This window comes from Fusarium solani, assembly GCF_023522795.1.
Source record: "Fusarium solani strain SB1 chromosome Unknown bctg00000007, whole genome shotgun sequence".
NCBI lineage: Eukaryota > Fungi > Ascomycota > Sordariomycetes > Hypocreales > Nectriaceae > Fusarium > Fusarium solani.
The window spans coordinates 245,619-256,427 of NW_027072150.1; the positions used below are offsets into that span (position 1 = coordinate 245,619).

Consider the following 10,809-nt stretch of genomic DNA (forward strand, 5'->3'; position numbering starts at 1 on the left):
ACATCAATTGATCATGCTATGGGATAAAGTTAGGCGATAGGCAGTAGCCACGCCCTGGCTCTTTTGACGCATAAAGTTCCAGGGCTATCGCTTGAGTTCAACGACCTGACTATCCCAAACGACCGAGCATGGCGCGTATCTCCGACGAAATCTGGGCCGCAAAGAGTGGAATAGGATGTACCGAGGTTGGATCAAGTCTACGAGGGGCGATTTGGGCATATAGTCTATCTCCGACCCGGAATCATGCCTGCCTTGGCCTTGCGAAGTTAACGTGCCCAGACCTGGTAGCTTACGGGGTGTTTCCGGCTATTGTCCCGATTAGGGAATTTCGTGACATTCAGCTAATCGAGGCGAGACGGCGGAGCGGAGACCGACCCAATGTTTACGTATCGCATGCTCGCCACTCACTCAAGATAAGAGCACGGTTCAGGTAACAAGGGGATTAAGCGTGGTTGCTGATAAAGAACACAGACGGTCAGTACCAGGCGTGTGTACAGCCCTGGTGCAGTGTCAGAGTCCAGCAGCTCACAGGTTTGAGATTTTATGGTCCCATTAGGGGCAGGACAGTATTTTCTATTGACGGTAGGCAGTCCTACAAGTTGTCAAGCCAAGATGCTCCACTAGCTCAGCCTCCGGTCATGGTGCGTCACATCCCGGGGGGACAGGGCTTCCCCAGCATCTTTACTTCGTCGTGCATGAGTCGATTCGACAAATCCTGGGGTAATCTGCATATTCCTCGAGGCTGGAACAAGTCTCGGCCGCATGCTAGTCCACAAATTATGCTTTAAGGGTTGGTTGCCACCATCCAGGCTAACAGAGCTCTCATGATGCCTAACCAGCGCACGATTTTCAAAGGTGGGGCCATCACAGCGAGGGACCGTGGTTTAGGAGACCGTTTTTTCCTTTTTGAGACGAGAGGCGAGGATCTCGAATACGCGGATATGGATAAGCATGATTTAGTAGCGCTACTTTACAACAGAAGGCTATGTGCCACCACTGGCGGTATCTCTCAATGATATCTTGGCGAGCTTGCAAATCAAGATATATATGATCTTACTTGGTCAATGGCTCTTCATGTAACTCATCGCCCTCTTCCACCACCTCTTACGCTTCTTAATTCCACCACCCAGACATGCCATCATGAGTACCTCGGATCCCGAGAAAAAGGTCACCACCGTCGACAATGAAGATGTCCAGTCCGGTCAGGTGCAAGGCGACAACGGTGGTTTGCACCGCCGTGTCGGAAACCGCCAGATTCAACTGTTTGCCATCGGTGGTTCCATCGGCACTGGCCTCTTCGTCAGCATCGGCGGAGCTTTGTTCAAAGCCGGCCCGGTCGGCCTCCTTCTTGCCTTTACCTTCTACTCTTGCATCATAGGCCTTGTAAACAACTCTATGGCCGAGATGTGTACCCTCATGCCTGTTAGCGGTGGTTTCGTCCGCATGGCCGGCAAGTGGGTGGACGACGCCCTCGGCTTCTCGGCTGGTTTCAACTTTTTCTGCTACCAGGCCATATCCATCCCGTTCGAGATTACTGCCGTCAATGTTGTGCTGGGGTATTGGAGGGATGATATTCCGGTTGCAGCGGTTTGTGCAGCTTGCATTGCCGCTTATGCGTATGTGTTGTTGATGCCTTCACCGAAAAGACCGACGAAAGATACTGACCCTCGAGCAGTATCATCAACGTGACTGCAGTCCGCTACTATGGAGAGGCAGAATTTTGGCTCTCTAGCGGAAAGGTCCTCCTCATTGCGATTCTATACTGCTTCACCTTCGTTACCATGGTCGGAGGAAATCCCCAGCACGATGCTTATGGATTCCGATATTGGAGCAAGCCCGGCCCCTTTGCGGAATGGATCACGACTGGCGACATTGGCCGCTTCGAGGGATTCCTAGCTGCTATCTGGCTGGGCATGCTGGTGATTGTTGGCCCCGAGTATATTTCCATGATCGCCGCCGAGGCCGAACGACCCCGGGTCTACATCAAGAACGCTTTCAAAACGGTTTACTGGCGGTTCGCCGCCTTCTTCATCGGCGGAGCCCTCTGTGTCGGCCTTATTATCCCTTCCAATGATCCACAATTGACTGCCTTTGTCGAAGGAACCGCCTCGGGCGCCGGGACCGCATCGGCTTCCCCCTATGTCATCGCTATGAGCAACCTGAACATCGACGTTCTGCCTCATATCATCAATGCCCTGCTACTTACGAGCATCTTTTCTGCTGGAAATACCTACGTATTCTGTGCGACTCGAAACCTCTATAGCATGGCACTGGAGGGTCAAGCGCCAAAGTTCCTCACCCGCTGTGACAGCCGCGGTGTTCCTTATTATTGCCTTGGCGTCACTCTTCTCTTTTCACTGCTCTCGTTCCTTCAGGTCTCAAACTCGGGCTCCAAGGTTCTCGATTGGCTCATCAACTTGCTGAGCAGCGGCGGACTCATCAATTTCATCATCATTTCCATTACGTACATTCGATTTCACAGCGCTTGCAAGGCACAGGGCATTGACCGCAAGACTCTTCCTTACTGTGGCTGGTTCCAACCATATTCCGCCTGGATTGCATTGACCCTTCTCTGTATTCTCGCCCTTTGCCAGGGTTACACGGTCTTTCTTCCTGGAAACTTTGCGGCAGATTCGTTCTTGACCAAGTACACCATGATCATTCTTGCACCCATCACGTACCTTGGGTGGAAGGCCTGTTTTCGATCAAAGGTTATCAAGGCGAACGAGGTGGATCTGGTATGGCTACGCCCTGGGATCGACGCCTATGAGGCGAGTCTCCCTGACCTTCCAAAGTCGCTTTTTGCAGAGTTGCGCGAGAAGATGGGACAGATTAGGAATAGGGAGGTTGAGTCACGGTAGTTGGACGGGCTTGCTTGATTGTCAAATGAGAAGAATGTGGCCAGCCTATCCTACCAGCTGAGGCCCAGGAGTCCGAACTGTGGACATCTTTCAGTAGGTGGATAGAGCGTGCTATCCCATAAGCTATCATGACTTCTCAGGTTTTATTCTGTCTAAATATTATAACAATTGATGGAATCAAGGTAGACCTTGATCTAGCACAACTTGCCTCGTTCTAATCGCAACCTTCTAGAGCAAGGCTGCCTAATTAAATTAACCCAAGCCTGACCTTCCTTCTTTAGCAGCTTCTAGAGCAAGTAGCTAACCTCCCTTCCTTTCTTCCTTTTAGACCGATGCCTTTATCTTTAGTAACCCGGAAGCCAGCTACGGCATAGCCGGCTACGGCCCCGACGAGCCTCCACGAGGAGCTTCAAGCAGCCCAAGCCTGCAGGGCCTGAAGAGCCCGAAGAGCCCCTTTACGAGCCCCGTCAAGAGCCGCGACAAGCCTTTCCATACGAGACCTTCGAGGCCCGACGCAAAGACCTACAAATTCAGCAGCCAACGCGTCGAGACCTTCCGTACGAGCTTAACTGGCCCTGTCATGAGCTTTGATGGCTGCCCAATTCAGCAGCCAAAGCCCCTACGGCTATGGGCCCGGCTATAGCTGCGGCATAGCTGCTAGCTACGTCATAGCTTCTAGCTATGGCTTTGGCTCCTGCGGCCTCGTGCACGCCTAATTGGGTGAAAAGCCGGGTTGGCTTTATCTCTTCCTGCGGTCGGCATCTGTTGAAGAAATCAGCCCCTTGGCCGTGATTGGCCGGATCCACGGCTAGTTGGGCCCACTTCAGCTAGTCACGTGACCTCCCACCTTTTGTCGGCAGCTTAGCCAAGCCTTGCAATAGAGATAACTTCAACCTGACATAACCTTCCGCTGACACCTTCCTATTACGGAAATACCGTAACACCTTTGGACAGACTCTCAATAGCTAACCAATTGAACTACCGTTGGACCCCCTCGGACAGACTCTCAAAAGCAGTTAGTTACATGAGCTGTAGCCTGGGACATGATTCATGGCTCTGCGCAGCCAAGCAATCCCCCACATCAATTAAACTTTATTCTTCGTCAGGAACATCTGCCGAACCGCGCTAACATTACTCGGGCGTTATATTAAGCCGGAGCTGCTGCAGTGATCAGCCTTTTCGCCATATTTCTGGCATAAGAACCTTTTACTCGCCTCGTTTCAGGGCCCCTGTTAAGCTTTATTCTTCTATGCCTAGGCTCATATATGCCATGGTAAAGCCTGCATCTAGTTGGGCATCATAGCTTGAAGGTTTCGCAAGACCGTACATCTAGGTTCCTCCCTAACGACCCATTCATCGGCAGCGAAACCTCATTCAGATGAAGCCGTCTGCTGCCTTATGCTGCCGGCTATCATGCCGACCGGAAGTGAAAACCTCAACCCCGACGCCTTGGCACCATGCATGGTGCGACGCCAGTAGCCTGTTATCCAACTAACAAGGATTTGGGGATGTCATCCAACCTGCGATAATGTCGATCATCCAGGGTATTCCTAGTGATCGTGCCGATCACTCAGGGTTCTCCAGACGCGGACTGTGCGATCTGCATTTTGAATACCACAATCTTCTGTATTTGGTCTATGCTGCTATCACGGGCCTCAATTAGTACAGGCCTAAGCCTTTTTCACGAGTCGTACCCCTTTTCTCATTTTCTCATCCACCTCTTTAGGGAATTAAAGACCCTGTATCTTCCCTTATCTCCCATTCGAGGCAGGGTCTTATCTGCTTCTCAAATACCATCAACAGATATATTACCCCGCAGTGAATCTTGCTCTGTTATTGCATTTCACTTTGCTTCAATCGGCTTCGCTCTCACAACAGCCTCTTATCCGTCCATCTCGTTCTCGACCATCTTCGATACGACACCAATCGCCGATAATACCTGCCGCCATGGGTTACACACCGGACGCTGGCGTAATGAGCTCTTCGCTCATTACGTTTTCTATCGCTACAACACTCTTAATCTGTCGCCTTGTATCTCGAAGGATCACTAATGTAGCATTGTGGTGGGACGATTATTTTTGTTTGACTTCTTGGGTGAGTTACTTGGTCCTACAAATTCATCACCACACTTTTCCCTCCTCCCCCCCCTCTCTTGCTCTTATTTAGGCCTCTAATCGTCATAATAAGCTTGCCGCTGCTCTCTACTTCGGTTTCACAATATACTGTAAGTGTACCATCACTTGGGGACTCAAAAGTCCCTCTCGGGGCGGCCGGATATCAATATACTGACCACTTCTCTGCAGGGGCTACTGTGATGGGTTTAGGTCATCTGAAGAAGGATGTTCCTAAGCCAGCCGAGAGGGTTGAGGAGTATGCTCGGTTCGGGCTGTTTATGGCCGAGTTCCTATACGCAATGTCGCTGGGATTCTCCAAGCTGGCTATCCTCGGCTTCTATTGGCGCCTGTTCAGTGTCTCCAACATCCGACTAGGAATCTACATCCTCCAGGGAAGCACTGTGATCTGGCTCACCATCCGAACCTTCATGACCATCTTCCACTGTATTCCAGTCCAGGCGTACTGGAATCACAACATCAAGGACGCTGTGTGCAACATCGACCCCGCCAAATTTATGTTTGGCACAACCCTTGTCCATCTATTCCTTGAGATAGCTGTCTTATCGCTGCCTGTGTTTCAGGTCAAGGCCCTCAATCTTCGCCTGGGTCAGAAGATTGCTGTCGTCGCTATGTTTATGTTCGGTATCTTGTAAGTCTTGGTCCACTTATATCCCTGTTGCTTTTTCCTTGTGATGCTGGGTGAGTGGATGACTGACTGAGTCTTGTAGTGTTTGTGCCGCTTCAATTATCGTACTTGTCGAGGCAATCACACTGAATCCCAAGACGACGGAGATGGCAAAGGATATCAAAGGAGTTATTATCTGGGCAGGCACAGAAGCTTACCTGGCTATCATCTCTTGTGAGTAATTCCTGACACTGGTCTAAGCAGCATATTGGTTTTGACGCTAATTTCCCCCGACAAAGCCTGTCTCCCTATCATCAGGCCTGTCTTCCGCAGGCTCATATCCAACTCGATACTCAGCTCCAAGTCCAACTCAACTGGTCCCAACGCTATCAGCGGCTTGACCAGCAGCAAGGGCATCAAACTTAGCAACATTGTACGGACAAAGGAAATGAACGATAACAGTTCGCAGCGACAGCTGGCCGACCTTGAGGACGGCTCATCTGGCGACATGGACTTCCATTCCTATCCGGAGCGTGGTGGCCATAACAATACTATTATTACAACCTGCGCTGATGAGGGGCCCAACAACAACACAAATAGGGCACATGGCATCCAAGTCAAGAATGAGACCAAAGTATATTATGAATCGTCTTAGAAGAAAGAGAGGGAAGGGAGACCGTTAGCACAAATAGATATTAGGTATATGACTTTAATTATGTATTCCTTGTTATATAGAACGGGCTAGGTGAGCTTGTCTCACATTCCATTAGCTTTATGAAGGGTTAATCTTGAACCAATTCACCAACTACTTGGTGACTTTATACGTGCTGATGAAACCGCCTTTTTCCGTTTCACTTTTCCCTGCTTGTGCCGCAGGTATCTCGCATAGATGGAGGTGAGTGGTGAAGTCAATGATACCATAGACTGCACATAAAGTCAGGTTCTATTGGCAAGGAACTCTCTTACAGGGGGGCACGACACGGGGCTTCGTCCCAAAACTGGGGTACAGTCAGCCTCTCGCTCAGCCTACCCCAGCTCTAGAAATGGAAATGGATTTTGGTGCGCTTGAGTTTCGTCTCCGAGTATTCTAGTATCCGTGTGTTGGCCTGACCCGAGTTTACTGTGATGACGTTTGACCATGCATGCTGCAACTGATCCGTGGATAGCATTTTGACTACCCTGTTTCTTCGCCCATCTGGACGAGTAATTCTTGAAACGGTAGCATATATCTATTCTTCGTGTCATTAACAACGTCTCCAAAAGAGCACATCAACCGCAACAGCAAAAGACACAGTTAATCGGATATGCATACTGCCCGGAGCTTGCACCAAACTACCGAAAGGTAATAAAACATCTCCTTCAAATCCTTCTCATGTACAAAATATTGTCAGGCTTTTAACTACAAGTGGCTAGAAACAGGAAGCTCGTACGCGTACTGCGCAACGAGTTCACCGGCGGCCCTTGCCATACCGAAGCTATAGGTGAATCCTCCCGCCTCTTGGCCGTATGCATGCACAACTTTTTGACCATTGATCACTTCCCTCTCGACCCTCGCCCCTCCATGCTCCTGCCGTCTCAACATGTATGACGTGGCAATGTCGTATAGGATCTTGTAGTCTTCAGGCCGATCTGATTCCATGACATCCGGCAATACCTGGTGGCCGCGAGCTAAAATCTAAAACAGAGTAATTAGCCGTCGTTCAAAGGAGTTAAACGTGCATGTCCTACCGTTTGTCTCTGTTCGTCGTAGATGGTTCGATCGTCAACGCCAAAATCCTTGAAGCCACCGACGTAGCAGGTACCGTCTGGTCGACCAAAGATGTTGAAATAGTATCCATCACGGCCACGGTAGATGAATCCTTTATCCCAATTCTTTTCCATGACAATAGATTGAAGTCGGCAAGGAATGAGGGTCTTATCGGCAACGCCCAGCAAGTTCTTTGAGCTTGCACCAGAAGCATTGATGAGAATATCGTGACCCAAGCTCTTGAGCTCATCCAAGTTTTCGACCGACATGCGTTTGAACTCAACACCCCTCGCCTCAAGCCGTGCCCTCAACCATTTCAGAAAAACTGGCGGAGAAATAATGATGGATTTGTAGGTCATACCCCAGGTGGCGCGGGCAGGCAACTCGTCGGGTTTCAAGAATCGGAATCCGCGGATCTTGTCGTGGAACCAGATGGCATCGGGAGAGCCCGTCTCCATGATCTCTGTGACTTGAGAGATCCGAAGGCCAGAGTCAGGGTGCTCGGAAGCGATCTTCCAGAGCCCGGCGTATGAGTCCAGTTGTAGCTTCCGGTCTCGAGGGCTCGAATCGGGCACGCCAACCCAACAAGCGCCCGCCCAGTTACTGGCAAAGTTGAAATCCTCTGGGTCCCCGGGGAGGTGCTTGCCAACAATGGTGATCTTGTAATCAATTGGCAACTGGCTGGCAATTGTCATGCCGGTGACACTGCGATGTGTTATTAGTTCTGCTGCGCACATAAGGTCATGGCTTGGTTGGAGACATACCCAGCACCCAGGATGGTAATTTTGACCATGATTCGTACTTTGGAGGATGCAAGCTACAACCATTCAAACTCACTCTGACGTTGTCTGCTCTGCCCATCTTCTCCTTATTAATAATGACAGTAGCACCCTCGGCCGGGGCCCAATCCGATGCCACAACCCCAATTTCCCCGCAAAATGGAGAGCTTTGCAAACTTTCCTATTTCGGACATTAAGCGAAGTTGGAGATGACATCCGAGCTAATGCAAGGTCAGGTCTGCGGCTTGGATCTTGATCATGTGGACAGGGTGGATCAGTCTCATTCTTTAAGTCCATTGGCTTTTCTAGTCAGGGTCTCTTGGGTGGTTCAGGGCTTTTGGTCCGTAATCGGCGCGACCCATGACCCAAGCCGGATCATGATGAGAAAGAAGCAGACTTCGCTAAGATTTCCAATGAGGTAACTGGGGCTCTGGACCTGATTCGCCTGATCATGATGAATACAAGCGAGAAAATGAAGGACATGGTGGATGACCCATTTCCGGTGTTGAGGCCGGCCTGATGCCCGACACTCTCAGAGTTGACCACATAAGGGGGCCTGGGGCTGTTTCGCGTCTTCACTCTTCTCCTTCAACGGTGATTTTCTTGCATCTTTGACTGTTCACTCTCCATCTTCTCACACGAATCATCATGACGGCCAATGTTACAATCTTGGGTGCCGGGTAAGTCCACTCTTCAATTCCCAACCTCGACGTTTCTCTGACAGAGTTGGCTTGACGACAGCGTCACTGGAATGGTGATAGCAGCCAGCCTCCCTAAAGAATACGATGTCACGATTGTTGCCGAACATATGCCAGGCGATTACGATACAAAGGACTGGGCCAGCCCTTGGGCCGGAGCGATTTGGGTCGGCGTTCACGACTCTCGACCCCTGGAACAGAAGATGCAACTAGAGGGTTTCGCGGGTCTGTGGAAGCTAGCCGAGAAGCATCCCGAATCAAGTGCCCGTCAAATCGAAATGACCGAGATCATGGACAGGGGATCAAAGAGCGACGTCTGGTACGCCGATAAACTCCCAGGCTTCCGGTTTCTCTCTGAAGACGAACTTCCCGCCGGCGCGATATACGGAATGAAGTACTGGACCGTGGTTCTGACGCCGCAGAAATTCCTCATCTGGCTGTATCAGAGACTCCAAGCCAGAGGAGTCAAATTCCTCCGAACAAAGGTCATGTCGCTCTCAGATCTCAAGGGCCTTGGCCACGACGTCCTGATCAACGCTTCCGGGTTCGGAGCCCAAACTCTGTCCGACGTGCGTGAGCAGAACATGAAGTCGTGGAGGTTGCAGTGTGTAGTAGCCAAGAACGAGACATACGACCGACTTTTCATCCGCCGCGGCCTGAACGGCTACTACTCGACTGCTTTTTCGCGCATGGATGGCACCGTTTACGTCGGCGGAGTACTCACTGAGGGCTCGCAAGACGTGAACATCTCCGAAGAGCACAGAGCGACGGTAAGATAACCGCCCAAGTTTGAGAACCAGCAAATCTAACAGGTTCAGATCTGTCGAAGAGCACACGAAAACAATCCCGACCTATTCCCGTCCCCTGACCCTCAAGATTGGCCAATTTTATACGATCACGTTGGCATTTACCCGACCATGGATAACGAGATTGCTGGTGTGAGATGTGAGAGAGAAAAGGTTGGAAGACAAAATGTAATCCACGCCTATGGTCAGAACGCTGGTGGTTATGTGTATAGCTTCGGTCTCGCAAGATCGGTTGTCAACCTCGTCAACGAGACGATCCTGGAAGTTCCCAGCGGCTCCAAGCTGTAAGGTATTTGGCAACTAAGCTCTGGGGGGTGTTGATTCGGTTCCACCATTACTTCAATAAACTTTGCATGGGTAATCGGCTGTTTCAGGTGTTGTTGAGTAGATTTGACTTCTACTCACTACAGTAGTCCCAGCTGTATACGTGGCTGACAAGGCAGCATGTGGTGACTATCACTTCTAGCAAGAGCCTTTATGTAGTATCCAATACCCATGAAATCTTGCTGCTATCCCTTTGGTGCGCATTCGTGGTCTGGGTGACAGCACTGACTTCTCCCCTGCTTGCATAGAGGGCCGTCAGTGGAGGGAACACAAGTGATAACTGCCTTCGCAGATGAGTATCCTGTTCTCCTTCCTCGTCAAGAATGCGGAGCAGGGTAGGGAATCCCCAGAAACCCAGTTTAACTGATAATTTGGGCTCGGCGATTAGTGGGGTTAAGGACACGCGTAGAGTACCTAGGTATATGTACATGACTTGCTATGGAGCTTTTCAGCAGCTGGTGTAAGATAACACGATAAGAAACACCCCAAAGGGCGGCCAAGGCTGCTTTACCCCGGAATTTTGAGGCACAGATCCTCGCGTGCAGGCTGAATTGGGAAACACTTGGCATCCATTTATGATGCCTTTGATATATAAGTCATGACGGAGTTTGTACTTGCCATGAGGACCTCATTTGACATTCATGAAACTTATTTTCTCTCTTTAACTATCGTCTCCCTTCTTCCTTTCCACATGACTTTGGACAATCGCTCAGGTATCGACAAGAATCCCGTTGCCCACGCGCGTCTTCATTATTGCGATTCGTGTTTTAGCGATTTACCTCATCTCTGTCCTTTTTATCAGGCTGCTTGTGCCATCTGACGGCAACCGCCTAACGGAGCCAGTATTGCCGCATC

The 10,809-nt window shown here is 50.3% G+C and overlaps 4 protein-coding genes across 4 annotated transcripts; 3 read left to right on the plus strand and 1 right to left on the minus strand.

Annotated features, from left to right (window-relative positions):
• Window positions 1-1,140: 1,140 nt before the first annotated feature.
• MRS44_010875 (uncharacterized protein) lies at window positions 1,141-3,515 on the plus strand (the record flags this gene model as incomplete). Its single annotated transcript, XM_065619504.1, has 4 exons — window positions 1,141-1,616; window positions 1,676-2,846; window positions 3,190-3,418; window positions 3,472-3,515. The coding sequence occupies 4 exons, from the start codon at window positions 1,141-1,143 to the stop codon at window positions 3,513-3,515; spliced, it is 1,920 nt and encodes a 639-aa protein (XP_065475576.1).
• Window positions 3,516-4,808: 1,293 nt separating this feature from the next.
• Window positions 4,809-6,255, plus strand: MRS44_010876 (uncharacterized protein; the record flags this gene model as incomplete). Its single annotated transcript, XM_046269031.2, has 5 exons — window positions 4,809-4,955; window positions 5,049-5,085; window positions 5,165-5,624; window positions 5,704-5,834; window positions 5,900-6,255. 5 exons carry the CDS (start codon window positions 4,809-4,811, stop codon window positions 6,253-6,255), a joined length of 1,131 nt encoding a protein of 376 aa, XP_046135484.2.
• A 744-nt stretch (window positions 6,256-6,999) lies between these two features.
• MRS44_010877 (uncharacterized protein) lies at window positions 7,000-8,140 on the minus strand (the record flags this gene model as incomplete). The annotated part of the gene is made up of 3 exons (XM_046272686.2): window positions 7,000-7,275; window positions 7,329-8,052; window positions 8,112-8,140. The coding sequence occupies 3 exons, from the start codon at window positions 8,138-8,140 to the stop codon at window positions 7,000-7,002; spliced, it is 1,029 nt and encodes a 342-aa protein (XP_046135483.2).
• A 634-nt stretch (window positions 8,141-8,774) lies between these two features.
• MRS44_010878 (uncharacterized protein) lies at window positions 8,775-9,918 on the plus strand (the record flags this gene model as incomplete). Its single annotated transcript, XM_046269030.2, has 3 exons — window positions 8,775-8,806; window positions 8,868-9,594; window positions 9,643-9,918. The coding sequence occupies 3 exons, from the start codon at window positions 8,775-8,777 to the stop codon at window positions 9,916-9,918; spliced, it is 1,035 nt and encodes a 344-aa protein (XP_046135482.2).
• Window positions 9,919-10,809: the final 891 nt, after the last annotated feature.